General features: G+C 36.3%; 2 protein-coding genes and 1 pseudogene across 2 annotated transcripts; 2 read left to right on the top strand and 1 right to left on the bottom strand.

The window, feature by feature from the left end:
* Nucleotides 1-580: 580 nt before the first annotated feature.
* LOC101681018 (olfactory receptor 52J3) lies at nucleotides 581-1,519 on the top strand. Its single transcript, XM_004768209.2, has one exon. The coding sequence runs from the start codon at nucleotides 581-583 to the stop codon at nucleotides 1,517-1,519; it is 939 nt and encodes a 312-aa protein (XP_004768266.2).
* Nucleotides 1,520-10,677: 9,158 nt separating this feature from the next.
* LOC101681307 lies at nucleotides 10,678-11,616 on the top strand (annotated as a pseudogene).
* Nucleotides 11,617-20,890: 9,274 nt separating this feature from the next.
* LOC101671174 (olfactory receptor 52E2) lies at nucleotides 20,891-21,844 on the bottom strand. Its single transcript, XM_013064293.1, has one exon. The coding sequence runs from the start codon at nucleotides 21,842-21,844 to the stop codon at nucleotides 20,891-20,893; it is 954 nt and encodes a 317-aa protein (XP_012919747.1).
* Between the last annotated feature and the right edge of the window lie 499 nt (nucleotides 21,845-22,343).

Raw genomic sequence — 22,343 nt, 5'->3', positions numbered from 1 at the left:
ATTTTCTTTCTTTCTTTCTTTCTTTCTTTCTTTCTTTCTTTCTTTCTTTCTTTCTTTCTTTTGCTTCTCTTTCTTTCTCTCTCTCTCTCTTTCTTTCTTTCTTTCATGTCTCTGTCTTTTTCTGCTTAAAGGCATTTTTGACTGCCTCTGTAGTATAATAACTTGACCTCATCTGTAGTCTTGGTGTTGCCAATGTCACTCATCAGAGTGATATTTCCCAGAGTGGAATCACATCCATTCTCCTTCAAAGTGAATGATAAGCTCTAATTATTAGAAATCTTCACTGAGCTTGCTGCAAGCCTCCATATTTGGGATTAGAACTCAATCCACAGGCAGGGTGGAAACTCTGAATATGACCTCAACCTGCCTTATCAAATGGCTGTAAGGTATCTCATATATGTCCTTCATTGGCACACTTACTGTGCATTAAGCTTGACATCAACTCTATCCTGAAACACTGAGCCAGCAAGTGACATGACATCCCCTTCAGACTTTGATCTCTCTTCTGATCTCTTCAACTTAATCTCTCTCATTTTTCCCCTAGATGAGGAGAGTTTCACCTCCTTTGACCAGTGACAGCATGACATACCAGAACAGGAGTATTTTTCACCCAACCACATTCTTCCTCATTGGAATCCCGGGTCTGGAAGGGGCCCATGCCTGGATCTCCCTGCCTTTCTGCTCAGTTTACCTTGTGGCTTTACTGGGCAATGCCACAATTTTGCTGGTCATCAAGACAGAGCAGAGCCTTCAGAGGGAGCCCATGTTCTACTTCCTGGCCCTCCTTTCAACTATCGATTTGGCCCTTTCCACAACCTCTGTGCCCCGCATGCTGGGTATCTTCTGGTTTGATGCTCATGAGATTAACTTTGGGGCTTGTGTGGCCCAGATGTTTTTGATCCATACTTTTACTGGCATAGAAGCTGAGATCTTGCTGGCCATGGCCTTTGACCGCTATGTGGCCATCTGTGCTCCACTCCACTATACGACCATCTTGACATCCCGGGTGCTTGTGGGCATCAGCATGTGTATTGTGGTTCGTCCAGTTGTGCTTACTCTTCCCATGGTGTATCTCATTTACCGCCTGCCCTACTGTCAAGCTCATGTAATAGCTCATTCCTACTGTGAGCACATGGGCATCGCAAAACTGTCCTGTGGAAACATCCGTATCAATGCCATCTATGGGCTCTTCGTGGTTTCCTTCTTTGTCTTGAACCTGGTCCTTATTTGCATCTCCTATGTCTACATTCTGCGAGCTGTCTTCCGCCTCCCATCACAGGATGCTCGGCTAAAAGCGCTCAGCACATGTGGCTCTCACGTTGGGGTCATCTGTGTTTTCTATATCCCCTCAGTGTTCTCCTTCCTCACTCACCGATTTGGACACAACATACCACGCTACATTCACATTCTTGTTGCCAACCTCTATTTGGTTATCCCACCTTCACTCAACCCCATCATTTATGGTATAAGGACCAAACAGATTCGAGAGCGAGTACTCCATGTCTTTATCAAAAAATAAGACTCATGACATGTTCTTTCACTAAGGATTTTGATGCATCTAGAAAATCATGTGTGTTCTTGCTTTAACAAACATCTCCTAGTTCTAATATGTTGCTTCCAGGTTGAGATACACTTTGATTTATTCCTAGCTACTGACTAATGGATTCTAAGACTTGTGGAAATGTCACTGGAGCTCAAGTTCAAAGGCTAATGGAGTGTCTTGGATGGAGCTGTGTGGCCTCTGTCCACATGTCTTCATGCCAAGTCCTTCATAGGAGAAAGATTCTCTTTTTCTGGGTAAAGAACATTTTATACTGTTATTTATTTATTTATTTGCATTCTGTAATTAGAGAAATGTGGCACTGGAAATTTGACCCTGTATCCTACTTCATGTGTTGTTTGGTTTGTCCATTCATTCATTCATTCACTTTATTATTCCTTTCATTTACATTCATTTTGTGTTTGTTGTATGTCTTGGATAATTCTAATTGCTAGGGATATATCCATGAACCAAACTAACACAAAATGTCCAGTTTGTGGAGTTTGAATTGTGTTATGTTCTTTAAAAAGAGCAAACTTCATAGGTTCAAAAAAAAATTTTCCAATCTGTGGCTTGAAGTGGAATGATCTGCCAAACATGTAAGATTCAGAAGAATGATAGCCAAAATAAACATGCAATTTTGAAAGTATTTCTTTTTTGTTAGTTTTTAGGTTTATTTAGTTATTTAAGAGAGAGAGAGAGAGAGTGGGGAGGAAGGGCAGAGGGAGAGAGAGAGAATCACAGATTTCCCACACTGTGCACAGAGCCCGATACAGGACTCAACCTCAGGAGCCTAAGATCATGACCTCTGATGAAATCAAGCATTGACACTTAACCAACTGAGCCAACTAAGTGCCCCTCGAAACTGTTTCTTACATATCAACAGTACCACATCACTGACTGTCTCCCTCTAGTTAGGCCCATAAATACAAGTGTAGTTTTATAATTCAATCATGTATTGTATTTTCTCTATTTATGTGATGCATGCTGGCCTTTGCCTATCATTTTATTCACTTTTTTCCTCTCAATCTGCATTTGACCATGAAATACTCCCTTCCAAAATGAAAGGGCTCTCATTCTAGGTCCATGATCTATCTCTCATTCCCCCACTGACTTTGATGTATAAGTTTTCAAACCAATCTATGAATAGTCACCTTTCTTTGATCCTACTGATGGCTTTCAGTTAATTCAATAGTAATATTTCCCAAAGACCAAGCAATGACCTGTTGCATCATCAAACTTGGCATATTGCTTTACATTAATTTTTTTTTCTTTTTCAGATTATTTATGAAAAAAAACTAAAGTAAATGTATAATGCAGACCTTTGTTCCTACAACTTATGAATTAACGACCTTCAAACATTGAACTCATCTCAAATGTGTTGCAATAAAAATATACACAGAATAAAGGTGGAAATTACTTTCAACACTGCTCCAATACAAATTTTGTCCTATTTTTCCAGAGGCAAAATGTATCATTTGTTTATCTGACACACAGTACAGAAATTTTAAATTTTATAACCATTGCAGTTTCTTTTTTTTAGAGATTTTTATTTATTTATTTGACAGACAGAGAGATCACAAGTAGGCAGAGAGGCAGGCAGAGAAAGAGAGAGACTGCAGGAAGCAGGCTGCCTGCTGAACAGAGAGCCTGATATGGGGCTTGCTCCCAGGACCCTGAGATCAGGACCTGAGCCAAAGGCAGAAGTTTAACCCAGTCACCCCAGTCACAATGTTTTAATTAGGTCATTTGTTATTTATTTATATGGCTTAAAATATTTCATGTTTTATTTTTTTAACATTTGGTTTTATTTATGCAGTCATCTCTTAATGAATAGATATTCACATTATTATTATTTTTTAATTAGAAAGTATCCTGCATTTCCTTGCATTTATTTCTTGGTGAATTTTAAGAAGTTTATGCATGTTTTTATAATTTGCAGTAAAATTATTGAGTAGCAGAATTGCCAATAAGAATATATTTCTGATTTCTTCATCATTGTTTTTGATCACTTCTTAAAAATTTCACATGTATTGCATGGAGCACTGGGTGAGGTGCATAAACAAGAAATTTTGAAACACACAAAAAAAATAAAATTTTTAAAAAAATTCATATTATTCAATACTTTCCTTTTTTCTAACTTTCTTGCTTCCTTAATTTAACTTTGTTCCCTAGTATTAGTCAAATATTAGTTTTCTAATTATAGTAATTTGTAGCTACCCTACTCTGAACAAAACAAAAATTCTAGCCCTCTTGCTTTGTCCTGTTCTTGTACATCTGTATCTCTCATTTTGGAATTACCTGGAACTGTGATTCTAGGCTTAAAAAACCTTCTTAAATGGCCATTTTATTTGATCATATATATTTTTAATTATTCCTTTCTGCAATAAATCTTTACGAATATTTTCTTGCTCTGAGATTCACAGTGTTTGTGAAGAATATCTATTTTTCCCACTTCCACAACCCCACCTCGTTGGTGTTATTTAATTGCATTTTCATGGCTAAATATGTTTTCATCTGCTCTCATATTTGAAAAATAAATTAAAAATTAACAGAATTTTGGAACCAAGTTCTATTCCACAACCTTTCTGAATCCATTGTTCAAGTTTTTGTTTTCTTGCCACTAAAGTTGTCAGTGGAAAATAAGCCGGTTATTTTTCTACTTTTTTGAAAGATTTTTTCTTTTTCTTTTTCTTTTTTTTTTGGTATCATCTTTACTTCAGTGTTCTGAAATTTCATTATGAGACTAGATTTAAAAATTTTTTTAAAAAGGCATGTTCAGTATTCAATCAGCCCTTCTTTTCTTACATGATATATACCAGATATCTATTACTTCCAGATATTTCTCTATTACTTTTCAAACTTTATTTCTTTAACTAGTTCCTTCCCCACTTACCACCATATTCTTTTGTAAATATGTAAAAATAAGGTTGGGACACCTTATCTTTATTCCATGTATTTTAACTTTTCTTTCCTTCCATTATTTATTTCTTTTACTATAATCCTAAAAATATATCTGTCTATTCTTAAAACCCCCAATTTTTTAAAAAGATTTTATTTATTTATTTGACAGACAAGAGATCACAAGTAGGCAGAGAGGCAGGCAGAGAGACAGAGAAGCAGACTCCCTGCCGAGCAGAGAGCCCGATGTGGGGCTGGATCCCAGGACCCTGGGATCATGACCTGAGCCGAAGGCAGAGGCTTTAACCCACTGAGCCACCCAGGTGCCCCAAACCCCCAATTTTTATTTTCAGAAGTTTCCATCCTATTCTTTAGTCCCCTAATGTAATTATTTCAACATTTAAATTTTCTATGTTTGATCCTTTTCTTAAAATTCAAATTCAATTATCCAACGCATAGCACATCATTAGTTTCAGGTGTAGTGTTCAACCATTCATCAGTTGCATATAACACCCAAGCTCATCACATCCTGTGCCCTCCTTAGTGCCCATCTCCCAGTTACCTCATTCCCCCATCCACCTCCCCTTCAGCAACCTTTAATTTGTTTCCCATAGTTCAGAGTCTCTCATGGCTTGTCTCCCTCTCTGAAGACTTCCCATTCAGTTTTCTCTCCCTACCCTTACAGTCCTGTACACTGTTTGTTATCCTCCACATATGAGATCCTTTTAATAAAAAAAATCCCTTTCTTCGTGATGGCAATTCTCTCTCTCCTGTCTTTAAGGCTGCTAACTACATGTATTTTAAAACTCTGAAGGGTTTACTTTTAGTTCGATTTTATACAGTTTCTTATTATATTGTTAGTTCTTTTTTTATTTTGTTAATAATCTTTGGACATTTGGTGACTATTTACTGTGAGTTTTTCTTTGCCATTGTGATTTCTTGGTAGGCTCTTCAAACACCCCTGCTAAGCAATGTTTTCAGGTAGGGTTTCTTAGAAAGCACATTCTGAGATGGAGATTTGCCTGGAGGCAGAATAATGTCCCTTTAAAGAGGTCCTCATCTTAATATTCAGAATTTGTGAATATGTTCAGTTTCATGGCAAAGAAGAACTAAATTTGCATAGAGGATTAAGGTTGATCATGATAGGGAGAGTGTCTTGGACTATTGAAGCAGAGCCAATATAGTCATGAGTCTTTGGAAGTGGAAGATAATAGAAACAGAAAACAGAGCCAGAGAAAGATGTGATGACTCAATTGTGTAATTATTTACACATTCATTTTTTTTTTACAAGTTTTTATGTAAATTCCAGTGGACACACAGTGTGATATCAGCTTCAGGAGTGGGAATCAGTGATTCAACACTTCCATACATCACCCGTGTTCATCACAAGTGCCCTCCCTAACCCCAATCACCCATTTAATTCATCCCTCCCCAACTCTGCTCCAGCAGCCCTCAGTTTGTTTTCTATAGTTAATAGTCTGCTTTATGGTTCAACTATTTCTTTTTTTCCCCTGCTATGTTCATCTGTTATGTTGTTTAAATTCCACAAATGAGTGAAATCATATGATGTTTTTCTTTTTCAGACTGACATATTTTGCTTAGCATTCTACACTCTAGCTTCATCCAGGTCATTGTGAATGGCAAAAAAAAAAAATCTCATTCTTTTTGATGGCTGAGTAATATTCCATTGCATACATATACCACTATTCCTTTATCCATTTATCAGCTGATGGGCATTTGGGTTCTTTCCATGACTTGGCTATGGTTGATAAAATTGCTATGAACATTGGGGTACCTTTACATGTTTGAAGCAAAGTCAGAGCAATATCATATGTGTAGGACTTAAAACTTCATTCCTGGCTCTGAAAATGGAGAAGAGAGCCATGAGTTAAGGAATGTAGGTAGCCTATAGAAGCTGGAAAAAGGTAAAACAAACAAACAAACAAACAAACAAACAAAAAACGTTCTCCTCTAGTGTCTCCAGAAACAGATGCAGACCTTCTGAAAACTCGATTTTAGCTCAGTGAGATATGCATCAGCTTTCTAACAAACTGAACTGCAAGATAATAAATTTACATTGATTTAAGGCACTATATTCCTGGTAATTTATCACAGTGGCATTAGAAAACTAATAATGACTTTGCTCCCAAGATCAGCACTAGGGAGAGGTGAATGAAGAAAGAGGGAGAAAATGATTTGTAATGAAATATGAACAAAAGTGTCAGCCAGAAGTTTACACAGGAGTGCTGGAGCTGGAGTGTCCCTTCATTGTTGTCCTCATTGTGGTGAATCCAGTAAGCTCTATGCTCTTTCATCAACCAGGCATTATGGGGGTTCTCTGGGAGGGGGATTTGACCTCAGCTGAGGAAGGTCCATTAGACAATAGAAAGAAAGAGGGCCATATTCTCAGTAGTTAGATGATTGAGAAATTCAGATCTGAAAGATATGTAGATGACACATTGTAGCATACAGGGTAGGAGTTTTGTGTGGCAGAGACACTACTATGAAACTCCACCTAATTCTTTAGGAATTTGCCTTTTGGTGCTTTTTGCCTCTGGCTTTTCTGAAAACCTCAAGACAGAAACCTTCACATCCCTTCCCTGTCTTTGAAATCTAACTACCCTATCTTGTGTTTGCAAGTATATGCTAGACTGCTCACTCTTGTCCTTTAATGACTGCTTCTATTGATTTTGAAGATATATATCTTTAATTAATTATAGTAACATTAATTTAATGAATGTTAATATACATATATATCACTTCGTTTTAACTTATATATCACTTAGTTTTAACATCAGTTTTAATATATCTGAAGCTTTCTGGGGGAATAAGAATAGTTACATAGACTGCCATCTTGACAGCAGAAACTAACATTTTTTAAAAGCTTGGGAAACCAACGTTTTTTAAGATATCGCATTTGATAATAGGTCTGATCTGAGTGGAGTAATTTTTTCAGTTAGTATTCATTTATGATAGTTTTTGTTGTCAGATTGTTGTATGGTCTCATTACTTAAACACTTCAAACTCCATAAATTAGAATGAGAAGCAATAATATTGTCTGTATTCCAATAACCCCCCACACACATTATGACATTGTTTTGCTGTTTCAAAATATGTTGTTTTGTATTTTTGACTTGTTCATTGAAATTATATCATATTATTTTATATAGTTCATGTATAGCTATAAATGAAAGTGTATACATTATGTGTAGATGCCTAATATACTTTGATCTTAGTGAAAGTGTAATATCTTTGAGTGAATAAAATCTTCTGTGCATTTAAGTGCTTATTTTTTTGCAATAATTCAGAGTAGTATAATAACAATTTTTGTGCACAAAGCTCATTTGATATTTGAAGTAGATAACATGATTATTCAACATTTCCAATGATCCTCCTTTCTTCATTAAAAAGCTTTGGACATTTAAAAGCTTTGGACATTTCCCATCAGCTGGTAGTAATCCTTTAGCATTTCTTATTGTGCCAATTGGCTGGCAAAGGAGTCCGTTAGTTTTTATTTATCTCAAAATGTCTTTATAGGTAACTGAAGATGAAAAATAGAATTTGAGTAGACATTTGTAGTTGAATTTAGTAATCAAATATTTCCTATAATGAAAATCTTAGGCCCACGTATGTTCCCTGGTGAACTCTATCCTATGTGTAAAGAGTAATTAATATCTCATAACAGTACAAACTCTTTCAAATCGTATGAGTGGGAAATCCAGTATCTGAACTGAATCAGACCAAGTCTAGGATAGGATATATTCACCACTTCTCTCTGTGGCTTCTGTGACATAGATATGATAAACTATCCAGGAGGAAGATTGAGAAGATCAATCATGGATAAAGGATAATGGGACAAAAGCTCACAGATGTCATTCCATAGTCAAACATTCAATGAACCTAGGTCACGTGGTCAGGACAGTGCAGGCAGATAGCGAATACTCATGTTGAAAATAGGATCTCCTATACCAGGCTATTATTTTTGAAATTAAAACATGGATTAAGTACACTTTGATTTAAGAAACAACAATCCATAGAATTACTCTGCAAAATATTACTTAGAGGGAGAGAGGGTGTATCTATCTTTATATCATATAGTAATGATAATATTTGTGTGATTTTGCCCCACATTTGTAGTTTTCTCTCTATAAATTCCTATTCATGCCACTTTTTCGTAGGCTTCTATTTATCTAAATCATAGTCTAGGAGTTTTGCCCACAATCTCAGAGGATTCAATCCCACGGCACAATTTATACTAGAAAACTGAGTTCTACTTTTATAAGCAGCTAAAGCCTCAGTATAAAATGACTCTCCTTGGACTGTATTTTTTTTTTAAGCACACAGAGCTGTGCTACTTGAGATTTTCCTTGTTGTCTCTATTCCTGTGGAGGAATGGATCATCAAAATAAAAAATGAAATTTATTTTGATTTCAGTATGTACTGCAGTCAAATGAAAGAGAGATAGTCACAGGTAGCTGAGAAGAGCTACTGGCTTGTTGTGATATGATATTCTATTCATCATGTGGTCCAATTTTTGAATCTAATTGGGGAAGAAACTTTATATATACATTTTTTTTCCGAAAACTTTTTTCATAGTAGTTTTTGTTTTGTTTTGTTTACTGTTTTAAGTTTAACCTTGTAATTTTTTTTTTTTTGTAACTTTTCAAATTTTAAATGGAGATTGGGTGTTTTTGAAAATATCTAGAAGATCCAAGGCATTATGATTATATAATATATAATAAAGTATCATTTCTGTTTCTCCTATGGGTTATAAGGAATGAATGAGATGGACTTCCAAAACACAGTGGAAACCTGAGGTGAGCAGTGCCATGTTATTGAGAGTTTATTTTCAGAGAGAAACCGAAGGCAGACATCTGGGTCTTAGAAGGCCTGTTCCTGGGTAGCATCGCACTACTGGACAGCGCCTGTTACATGGAGTTTCAGTTCTTGGGGAAAAAAACAAAACAAAACAAAAAAACATAAATAAGGGAGGCATTGCAAAATACAGCTCTTCTCTCCCCTCCACAAACACACACAGTCTAATCTTAGAATGCATATAACATTATTTTTACCTTGTTATGCTTCCCAGAGAAATATGAAGCTATATAACACATAAAAACTGGAGCCTGTGCTACTATTTCTGACCTCAAACCACTCTGTCTCGAGGTGGAGACCTAGAGAATGTCCATTTATTTCATTATTTGAGCTAATCAGTGACTAGGTGCTTCATCATTTTGAAGGCATTGCAAAAGCCACCTTCTCTGTGCCCTTTAAACAACTACAGAGAGCAGTTCTATACAGACCGTTTTCTAGACAGTTTTGTGCTGCTCAAAATGCCTTCTTCACGTCCCTGCACCTTGAAGTCTTCTAGGCAGTCTTTTACCCACATTCCTAGTTCATTACGCAGAAGGAGTGAACGCAGTACATGTTCATTCTGTAACAGTTGTAAACTTGGCAGGTTTTCCCAGACGAACTGATATGGCATGGAGAATAAATAAAGAAGCTTTCAAATACTGCTAGAAATCACCATTCCCTTAACACTCTGTAATACAATAACTATGCAATGGGTTGGTCTTGGGAACATAGAGACATGAACAAAAACAGACATAGTTTATCACTATCTCTCTTTCTGGGATGTTTCAAGTATAGAGGTGTATGACCTAGTGTGTGCTTTTGATGGTGGCAATGTACTTCTAATATTCTGCTTATCTTTGATAGAATGTTTGGCCAGATTGTGGCATTTTCTCTATGTCAATAAGTGATGAATGAATCATTAGATAATTTCTGCATTTCCTAATTAAGGAAGTGTCTTGTACATCTGTGCCTGTCATGTTGCTTCTAGCTGATCTGTCGCCTCTTGGATTATGTCTGCATTTCCATGTGGACATCCTTCATTTTTTGCATATCTCTTTTCAGACAGGAGCTTTACAAAAGGTACAGAGCATACAAGATTATTCCATATTTGATAGCTCGTTTTGTGCCTTAAAATTTTGCCATTGGCTTGCTGATAAGCCTTGTAGGTTAAAAGAAAGAGGATTGAATTCTTTGAGAGTGGCTCATTCAAAATGAGTATTCCTTGGCTTATAAAAACAAAATACATTAACAAAACCTTTCAAATAGCAACCTTTTTCATTTTCACTATATATCGGATCATTAAGCTAGTCATTTTCATGACCACCTTCAAACTTTTCCCCCTCTTTCTAGGAATGACATCTCCTTCTCTGTCATTTGGAAGGATGTTTTATCCCAACAGGAGCACTTTTCATCCAACCACATTCTTCCTCACTGGAATCCCGGGTCTGGAAGGGGCTCATGCTTGGATCTCCTTGCCTTTCTGCTCAGTTTACCTTTTGGCTTTACTGGGCAATGCCACAATTCTGCTGGTCATCAAGATGGAGCAGAGCCTTCAGAGGGAGCCCATGTTTTACTTCCTGGCCCTCCTTTCAACTATTGATTTGGTCCTTTCTACAACCTCTGTGCCCCGCATTCTGGGTATCTTCTGGTTTGATGCTCATGAGATTAGCTTTGGGGCTTGTGTGACCCAGATGTTTTTGATCCATGCCTTCACTGGCATGGAGGCTGAGGTCCTGGTGGCCATGGCCTTTGACCGCTATGTGGCCATCTGTGCTCCACTCCACTATAGAACCATCTTAACAACCCGGGTGTTAGTGGGTATCAGTGTATGCATTGTGTTTCGTCCAATTCTATTTACACTTCCCATGGTGTATCTCATTTACCGCCTGCCATTTTGTCAGACTCATGTAATAGCTCATTCCTACTGTGAGCACATGGGCATCGCAAAACTGTCCTGTGGAAATATTCGTATAAATATAATTTATGGGCTCTTTGTGGTCTCTCTCTTTCTGCTGAACCTGGTCCTTATCTGCATCTCCTATGTCTACATTCTGCGAGCTGTCTTCCGCCTCCCATCACAGGATGCTCGGCTAAAAGCGCTCAGCACATGTGGCTCTCACGTTGGGGTCATCTGTGTTTTCTATATCCCCTCAGTGTTCTCCTTCCTCACTCACTGATTTGGACACAACATACCACGCTACATTCACATTCTTGTTGCCAACCTCTATTTGGTTATCCCACCTTCACTCAACCCCATCATTTATGGTGTAAGGACCAAACAGATTCGAGAGCGAGTGCTCTGTTTCTTTACTAAAAATTAGGTACTCTTACATTTGTTTTCCAAGAGTTTCAATACAGCAAGGAAAATGTGGTTCTTTTCAGAGATTTTTCTCTGCCTTAATTTATTGCTGCCATATTATATTTCAGAGCATTTGATCTTGGCCATTGTTGATTCTATGATTTGAATAATCTTCAAAATATTTCAAGTTCAAGGACTAATTCCTTGGAAGGAAGAACTGTTTGTATTACTTCACTCTGTGAGAGTGAACAGTCCAAGAATTGACCCTTCCCATCATTAATTTGCACTGCTTTTTTTTCTCCCCCCATTTTTAAATCTTACTTTTGTCTCCATTCAACAGAATAAGACAAGGAAACATACAACAAATACCTTTATTATCACAACATGGAATTAAAAATTATTATTACTGTGGCTTATTTATCTTGAACGTTAATCAAATATATGAGACATTTAATTTGAAATGACTTGTGAGTCTTATCCCACCCAGTTCCAGTTTTGTCTTATCCTCAGAGATGGGAATTACCACTGCATCCTTTTCATCTTTCTTAGAATCTAAATTGATATTTTTAAATTTAATAATTTCTATGGGGTTTGGGATTAAAATTTTTCATTTCATGTAGATGGTATTGCAGTGTGAACCATTTCACAGAGAGTTGTTTCACTATTAAATTTAGAGATCAATGTTGATACATAGGGGATATAATATTCCTTTTTAAATATACTAGAGTCTTTAATATGTGTTTTTATCTTTTCATATTTGAATATATATATTTTAGGTATTTTTAATTCAGAATCAATATCATGACATCTTTAAGAATCATTTTTGTTTATATTTGAAAAAATTTAAGGTTCTATACTTAGAAGAAGTAGGATCATCAAATAGTAGGTTTCTGATTGAATAGGTCATGCTCTTCTTTATTTTTATGGTGTTTATTTACTGTTTTCCTTGCCTCCTCTTCAAGTTTCTGCCTAGCTTCTTAAAAGTCTCATAGCATGATTTTTTTATTACACTTGACAGAGTAAGACTTTCTTATAAGCCCCTTATCTTTAGTACCTTATTTTCATATCGTAGATTAAATTTTTAAATGAAATAAATACTAATTATATTACCTGTAACACATGAATTTATCACTTTAAAACTTAGGACTTCTGCATAGATTTAATATATATATCAATATCCCAACACCTGTTGTGAATGGGGTGTGTGTATGTTAAGTTTTACTTTTAATTCCAATCTAACTACAATTTATTTTGAGGCAAGATTTAAGAAAATGAAATGACTTTCTGTTTCTATTTCTAACCTGTTTATTAACATAAATGACTTAATAACTCATTACTTCAAAACTGATTTTTACTTATTTTTTCTTCATATTAAATTTCAATTTGTAAAAGGGTCTGCTCTTCATTTGTATAGTTGGTTTATCTGTTCTTGAACCGGTATCCCAAGGTTTTTCATCACTACAAAATTTTAATATATTTTAATAACTTTTAAAGATGATTATCCTCCTACACTTTTCTCACTCTCCCTTTGTTCTTTAAACTAATTTGTAGAAAAATAAAATAACAGGCTGAGATTTTTTTTTAAAGATTTTATTTATTTATTTGACAGACAGAGATCAGAAGTAGGCAGAGAGAGAGAGAGAGGAGGAAGCAGGCTCTCCGCGGAGTGGACAGCCCGATGCGGGGCTCGATCCCAGGACCCTGGGATCATGACCTGAGGCGAAGGCAGAGGCTTTAATCCACTGAGCCACCCAGGCGCCCCCAGGCTGAGATTTTTTGTACATAAAAATACCCTGATGGAATTTTGAGTTCATTTACTATTTGGTTCATTTACTATCAATTAATTAAACAATGTGTCTTCAATTCTTTAAAGTATTAACTGTGAATTAATTGTGCTCCTCACTTGGTCAAGCACAGATGATAAAGTGTGCCTTGGTGAGTGACTGCACTGTGACCTTGCTAGCACTCTGTTTCCTGCAATTCTCTTCTTTATAAGTTTCCAGTTTAGAGTTGGTCACATCAGAAATGCATATCCTCTGGGAGCCAATGGGAAACAGCAACCACTGTTTATTGTAGTTCAATATTTGCCATCAGAGACAGAGTGACACAGTGATACTAGAGAATTCTCATTTCTCCTCATGTCCTTCAGCAACACCAGCTTGCCACAGCTACTGACCTGTTTATTAACAGTGATAACAAATGCACCACCAGATATTTTACTGCAAACACAGAAGCAGTAACCAGGAATAACAAACCATCTTCTTAAATTTCTACACTCACTTCCTTTATGATCCCGTCTCAGAAGCTGAGAGTACCTGGTTTTCCTCCAACACCGACTCATTCATGCAGGTCTGATCTGGCTAGAAATTTGTTTTTGGGTTTTTGTTTTTCCCTACATCCTCCCACAATTGTATCTAATTTCTTATAATAAATTCTCTATTCCTTAATACTCATAGTAGTTCTGAACCCTAATTGACGAAAGTATAGATACCAGAAGAGCTTCCCGGGTAACAAATTCTTAAGAAAGAAAATTGGCATTAGCTCCTCACCTAATTAGCCTTAGGAAAATAGGGCCTATGCTGCTGTTGGCAAAGGAGACATTGGTGGTATGTAGAATATGATGACAAACATATATTTTTACTTCCTATAAGCAAGTGCTTAAAGAAGGCAAGGATTTGAGTGTCCAAGTATTTCTGCCAAATATTTTAGTAAGAATGAGAAAAATATAGATTTGCTCTTTCTGGGATAAACAAGCTGGAAAAGGAGGATAAAGGAAATAATGAGTCAATGACCTCAGGTCTTGAAATATCTAGCCTAAGGCCCAGACAAGGATATAAAGTATGTTAGACTATATTAAACAAACAAGCAAACAAAACGAAACAAAACAAAACAGAAAACCCTCCTAATGTTCTGATAGGTCATTTTTTTTTTTAGAAAGAAATAGAACTCTAAAATTAGAATGGCATTATGTGAGTAGACTTCAGTGAAGCAAATCCTAAGTTCTGCCAACCCCACTTCTGGTTGAAGTAGCAGCTCTTCTTCTCTTGTATGAGGTACATAGTCTCCCCCTATTCAGAGAAAATATAATATCTTCCTCTGTGGTAAGTGGCTTAAAGTGGACTGATGATCTATGCCCTAAAAATTCCCACCACTCTTATGGTTTCTGAGAATAGTGGTGTCTAATAGGAATAAAATGTGGGACACTTATATTATTAAAATTTTCTCTTGACCATGTTATGAAAGCTAAAAATAAGTAATAGAATACTTAATCTAAGTTAATATTATCTAAGTGTATTTAAATATAAAATCAATCATATATCACAACTAAATGTTTGATCATTTAAATGATAAAAGTAGGTCTTCTTAATCCAGTATTTAACACAAAACACAGCTTATTTTGTACACTAAATTTTTAATAGCTAAAATAAAATGAAAAACAAAACATTATGTTGAACTGAAAAAATATTTTATATGGCTTCAGACTTTAAACTTTAATTAAAATGAATAAAGATTAAAAATTTATTCCTTCAGTTGAATTTGCCACATTTCAGATGTTCAATAATCAGATATGGCTAATTACTGGCGTGTGGGGAAGTACGATTCTAGATCTATGATTGGACACAAATGCTAGAAGGATCCAGAGATAAAATATATTAACCAAAGAAATGTAAAGTTTTGTCAGTTTATACAGATAAAACCTGAGGAACATGTGGGATACAAAATTACTGGATCTGAGTAAAAGAAATATGACATAACATGAAGCTGAATTGTATCTAAAATGAGGACCTTAAGAGAGATTCTGGACCCACTGTATTTGAGAATGTTTAGGTAGTTGACTGATACCTGTACTCAAAGATGGTCTTCAGTAAATGAACTGAAATGGCAGAATATTCCTGAGGAAAACCAGAAAAGAAAGTTTCCAAAGACTCAGGGAACATAGAATGTTAGAGTGGATTTAGCATACCTAATCCACTAGCCCTTAACCCTGTCCTAGAGTCCTTAAAAAACATTGTCCACATCATGAGTGTGAGAAATATATTCCTGAGGAGAACCTAGGAAACCAGGAGAAGTTCAGTTTGGGCTACTTTCAACAGGTCAGGAATGATGTCAGGAAGTTTTGCTGTCAGGCTGTGTTTCCTGAATTCAGTCATGAGACCACTCTGAAACCTGGAACCCATTGAACTGGAGGCTGTCTTCCACTGAAGAAGGATCCTACAGAACAGCCAAATATACGCTGGTCTTCTTGAAAGGGACATGCGATCATTGATCTTCAAGACAATGCATTGAAAAAGAAAAGCAAAGCTGGAGGCATCATAATTCTGAACTTCAAGCTCTATTACAAAGCTGTAGTCACCAAGACAGTATGGTACTGGCACAGAAACAGACACATAGATCAATGGAACAGAGTAGAGAACCCAGAAATGGACCCATAACTGTATGGTCAACTAATCTTCAACAAAGCAGGAAAAAATATCCAGTGGAAAAAAAGACAGTCTCTTCAAAAATGGTTTTGGGAAAATTGAATAATGACATGATAACAATGGAACTTTCTGGTCCCTACACATTAATGAATTCAAAATAGATGAAAGAACTAAAAGTGAGACAGGAAACCATTAAATCTTAGAGGAGAACACAGGCAGCAATGTCTTTGACCTCAGCTGCAGCAGTTTCTTACTAGTCAAGTCTCTGTAGGGGCAGGAAACCAAAGTAAAAATGAGCTATTGGGATTTCATCAAGGTAAAAATCTTTTGCACAACTAAAGAAACATTCCACAAATTTAAAGGCAACTTTGGAATGGGAGAAGATATTTGCAAATAACATGAATAAAAAAGGCTTTGTATCCAAAATGTATAAAGAACCTGTCAAACTCAAAACCCTAAACACAAATAATACAGTTAAGAAATGGGCAGAAGACATGAACAGATATTTTTTCAAAGAAGACATTCAGAGGACTAACAGACATATCAAAAGACGCTCACCATCGCTTATCATCAGAGAAATACAAATCAAAACTATGATGAGATACCACCTCACAATGACCAGAATGGCTAAAATGGACAATCTAGGAAGTAACAGATGTTGGTGAGGATGCAGAAAAAGGAGAACTACCCTACATCGCAGCAATTACATTACTTGGTATTTACACAAAGGATACAAAAATACTGATTCTGAAGGAGTACATGCCTCCTGATGTTTATAGAAGCACTATCAACAATAGCCAAATTAAGGAAAGAGTACAAATGTCCCTTGACTGATGAATGAAGAAGAGGTGATACACACACACACACACACACACACACACACACAGGAATATTATTTAGCCATCAAAAATTTTGAAATCTTGAAATGAAATCTTGTCATTTGTAGATGGAGCTAGAGTGTATTATGCTAAGCTAAATAAGCCAGTCAGAAAAAGACCAATATCACATGTTCCACTTATATGTGGAATTTAAGAAACAAAACAGAGGAACATATGGGAAGGGGAAAAAAATGAGAGGGAAACAAACCATCAGAGACTCTCAATGATTGGGGAGCAAACTGAGGGTTAAAAATATGGATGAAAACTTTCTAATTATGAAAATAAATAAAAATATTTACATCAGAAGTTTGAAATAGTTACCAGCCTATAATATAAAATTATGTCACACCAGATGCATTAAAATTTAAATTGATCAAAGATAAAGGGAAAATAACAGGAGATATAAATATGAAAATTCATCAGCGAAAAAAGGAAAGACAACCTGGTCAGATACAATATTCTTAAAGACAACATAAATGGCATTCAAGAATTAAATACTTTTTAACTTTACTATTTTTTTTCTATTTTTACTATTCTGAAAAGAAAAAAAACAGACTTGATCTCTTTATAGCTTGGTACAGAGATGATAGAGAAAAGTATGAAGTTTCTTCAAAAAAAGAAAAAATAACACTACTATATGATCATGCAGCTCCACTTCTTGGTAAATACCTTAAGAAGTAACATCAGTAGCTCAAAGAATGTGCACTCCTGAGTTCACTAGATTATTGGTCATGGTAGCCAGATAAGGAGTATCCATTGACAAATGTATCCACTGACAAATGAATAGATAAAGAAACCGTTGTACATGTAAACAATGGAATACTACTTAGTCTTAAAAAGAAAGAAAACTTTCCAAGAGGGTTTATGCTAAGTGAAATAAGCCAGACACAAAGACAAATACTACATGGTCTAATTTGTATATAGAATCTAAAAAAGTCAATCTCATAGAATCAGACAGTAGAAGGGTGGCTAGGGAGGAGAAATATTCATAACGGGTACAATCTTTCAATTATAAGATGAATAGATGCTGGGAATCTAATGTCCAACATGGCAACTGTAGTTAAGAATACTGTATTGTATTCTTAAAATTTGCTAGAGTAAATCTTAAGGTTTCTCACTACAGAAACAAAAGAAAACTATGTGAGGTGTTGGATGAGCTAACAAAATTTATTGTGCAATCATTTCATAACATATACATATAAAATAATAACCTGTACACATTTAAAAATCACATTGTACAAGCTAAATATAGATCGCTTTTATCAGTCATATTTCTTTTCTTTTTTTTTTTTTAAAGATTTTATTTATTAATTTGACAGAGAGAAATCACAAGTAGATGGCGGAGAGGCAGCCAGAGAGAGAGAGAGAGGGAAGCAGGCTCCCTGCTGAGCAGAGAGCCCGATGCGGGACTCGATCCCAGGACCCTGAGATCATGACCTGAGCTGAAGGCAGCGGCTTAACCCACTGAGCCACCCAGGCGCCCCCTATCAGTCATATTTCTATAAATCTGGGAGATCCCTGTTGATTTATAATACCATATCCTCTAAATAACCTTAAAATGAAGATGAAACAAATGCTTTTTTTTTAAGCAAAGAAAGCTCACTACCAAAAAAAGTGTATCAGGTAATATTTAAGTTTATTTCTTTCAGACATGAGTAAAATCATTACAGATGAAATTTTAAAGATGCAAAATGAATGAATAACAACAGACATAGTAAGTATTTGAAAACATTTAAATGAATGTTGACTTTCCAAAACAATAACCTTATGTGTGTAAGTTTCAAAGTTTATGAGAAGTAAATTAAGCCAACAGTAATATATAAGTCAGAACGTAGAAAAATGAACTACTTTTTTTAATCCTTTATGAATAGAAAACACTAAGGCTTCTAGTTTATACTAAAAATTGATGAGTTTCAGGGGCATCTGTAGGACAATGGGAAAAGTAAATGTAAAATTATGTATAAAATCAAAGCAAAGCAAGTGAGACTTACCAATCATGATTAAAAAAATTCTACCTCCATCAGAAAGGATGAATACCCAACTTTTGTATCAACATGGATGGGACTGGAAGAGATTATGCTGGGTGAAATAAGTCAAGCAGAGAGAGTCAATTATCATATGATTTCACTTGTTTGTGGAGCATAACAAATAGCATGGAGGACATGGAGAGTTAGAGAGGAGAAGGGAGTTGGGTAAATTGGAAGGGGAGGTGAATCATGAGAGACTATGGACTCTGAAAAACAATCTGAGGGTTTTGGAATGGCAGGGGGTGGGAGGTTGGGTGAGCCTGGTGGTGGGTATTAAGGAGGGCACATATTGCATGGAACACTGGGTATGGTACATAAACAATGAATTCTGGTACACTGAAAATAAATTAAAAAAATAAATAAAAATTTAAAAAAATTCTAAAGAAGAAAATCTTTGTTGTGAAATATCTGTATCTCAGGTTGAAGTAAAAGATAGTAAATACGATATTTAATTAAGAAAAAGAATAATTTTGTTAAATGCGCATGACATTTGTAGTGTATTTAAAATATGAGAGTTGTCAGACTGTTTTAAATATAAATTCTTTTATTGAAGAGTGTCTTTTTTCCATTGGATGTTCTTTCCTGCTTTGTTGAAGATTAGTTGACCATAGAATAGAGGTAGAGGGTCCATTGCTGGGATTTCTACTCTGTTCTGGTGATCTGTGTTTCTGTTTTTCTTCCAAAACCATGTTGTCTTGATGATCACAGCTTTGAAGTCAGGCATTGTGATGCCACTGGCTTTGGTTTTCTTTTTCAACATTCACCCAGTGATTCATGATCTTTTATGTTCCATACTAATTTTAGGATCATTTGTTGCAGCTCTGTGAAAAACATCAATGGTATTTTGAAAGGGTTTGCACTGAAAGTGTAGGTTGTTCTGGGCAGCAAAGACATTTTGATAACGTTTATTCTTTCAGTCCATGGACATGGGATGTTTTTCCATCTCTTTGTGTCTTCTTCCATTTCTATCATAAGTGTTCTGTAATTTCTAGAGTACGGATCCTGCACATCTTTGGTTAGGTTTATTCCTAGGTATCTTATGGCTTTTGGTGCTACCGTAAATGAAATTGATTCTTAATTTCTTTCTTCAGTTACATTGTGAGTGTATAAGAAAGGAACTGATATCTGTGCCTTTCACCACTACTTCCTTACCTGCCACCACTAACAGGAAGGGTGTCAACAGCACCTTTAAGGGCTAATATGGGGGTCATCTTTAGGAAGAAGCAATCTGCCTCAAAAAAGCAAGACTAGGGGCACCTAGGTGTCTCTGTTGGTTAAGCATCTGCCTTCATTTGCTCAATCCTGAGATCGAGCGAGCCCTGCATTGGGTTCCTTACTCAGTAGGGAGCCTGCTTCTCCCTCTGCTGGTTGCTCCCCCATCTTGAGCTTTCTTGCTTTCTGTCATATAAACAAATAAAATCTTTTTAAAAAGGGCAAAAAAAATAGTCTTTGATACTTGTAAATGGAGACAAGTTTACTTATCAAAATATGAAAAGGCTGGAAAAAAAAGGATAGAAGTTTATAAGTTGAGTTTGCTGAATAATTTTAAACTATATAAATTCCATATAGTCAGGGAAAGTGGAATCATCATCATGTTATCCCCAGCAGCTTGCAGTTATGAAATACACACTCAGAAAGTGATTATATTCAGAGAAAAAAGAAGCTGCATGAAATATCAACTAATTTAGTGGAAATGGATGCCTTTAAAACTGTTGGTGCATAAATATCAATCAGATATTTAGATGAATAGAGCAAAATGACACGACCTATTACATCGAAATTTTAAGGGGCAAAGAGGATGCGACAATGCATGTGGGAAATGGTCTGAAAAGCACATGGAAATTAAACACATTTGAATACTTACAGAATAGAGCCAATATAAATACATATTTTAACATACTTTCTTGGAGAAGGCATCTTTCTGATTTAATTTCATGAAATTTCAGATTGAACTGAACACATATTAGGTGTCATTCTGTTTCCTTTCCTTGTTTCTGTAATAATATTTTCTTCACACGGTCATAGATCTGCTTGGTCCTGACTCCGTATATGATAGGGTTGAGCATTGGTGGCACAACAACATAAAGATTGGCCAAGAGTATGTGGATATAGCGGGGGACATTTCGGCCAAAGCGATGTGTCATGAAGGAAAAGAGGGCCGGTGTATAGAAGGCAAGGATGACACAAACATGAGAACCACACGTGCTGAGGGACTTGAGTCGGGCTTCACGCGAAGGAAGACCGAAAACAGCACGGAGTATCTGAACATACGACAGGGCAATGGCTATGATGTCAAAGACTAGGTTACAAATTGCACATAAGCCATAGATGATGTTGATCTTGATGCTGGCACAAGAGAGGCGAGCAAGACCCATGTGTTCACAGTAGGTATGGGGAATGACATGATTCCCACAGAAGGGCAACCGTAAGATAAGAAATACAAATGGGATCACAAAAATAAATGCTCTCACTAACACACCCACACCAATCACAGAAACAACCTGGTTGGTGAGGGTGGTGCTATATCGGAGTGGATTGCAGATGGCCACATAGCGGTCATAAGCCATTGCCAACAGGACCGCTGACTCCATAAGTGTGAAGCTGTGAATGAAAAACATCTGCACAAGGCAGGCTTCAAAGATGATCTCTCTGAGGTTGAACCAGAAGATCCCGAGCATCTTGGGGATGGTAGCTGTGGACAGACCCAAATCAATAGCAGCCAGCATGGCCAGGAAGTAGAACATAGGCTGGTGTAGGCTGCTCTCAGCCTGGATCACAAACAGAATCGTGAAGTTCCCGATGAGTGCAATCACATACACAGCACAAAAGGGAAAGCCGATCCAGATGTGCAGTGTTTCCATTCCTGGGATCCCCAGCAACAAGAAGGAGAAGAGGTGGAATTGGGTGTCATTGGGAAGGAGCATTCTATTTTGTAAGGCATAAGTCTTCAGAAATGTGTGTTGATCTAAAGTACAGGTTACCAGAGAGTCTCTGTCCTATAGGAGACCTAAAGATAATAGAGGACACTTAATTAGCTACCTTTTCTCATTATCAAAATCATCACCAACAGAACCTCCCCCTTCAGTTCTGACCAACTTAGGATTCTCCTAGCTTCTAAATATAACAATGGAAATTAATTCCAGTTGATTGACAACACTCTGGGATTAGCACACGGGATGAATAATAACATAAAATAAAATAAAAGCAGCAGTTGCTCATGTGAACATAGAGATTATGCCGCACATTTTTACAGTCACTTTATCCCTGGCCTTCAGTCAGCAAGTTTTCCCACTCCCTCCTATCCTATTATCTACCACTCTTTTTCTTGTGCTCAGTTGGCCACAGATAAGACCCATACTTCCAAAGCATTGCTTACCAACAAGGACTCCTGGAGTAGTTAGAAAATCTCCCCTAGCAACCTTC

Source organism: Mustela putorius, unplaced genomic scaffold, assembly GCF_011764305.1.
Source record: "Mustela putorius furo isolate JIRA1106 unplaced genomic scaffold, ASM1176430v1.1 tig00003987_pilon_pilon_pilon, whole genome shotgun sequence".
Classification (NCBI taxonomy): domain Eukaryota; kingdom Metazoa; phylum Chordata; class Mammalia; order Carnivora; family Mustelidae; genus Mustela; species Mustela putorius.
This window is presented reverse-complemented; position numbering and strand designations above follow the sequence as displayed.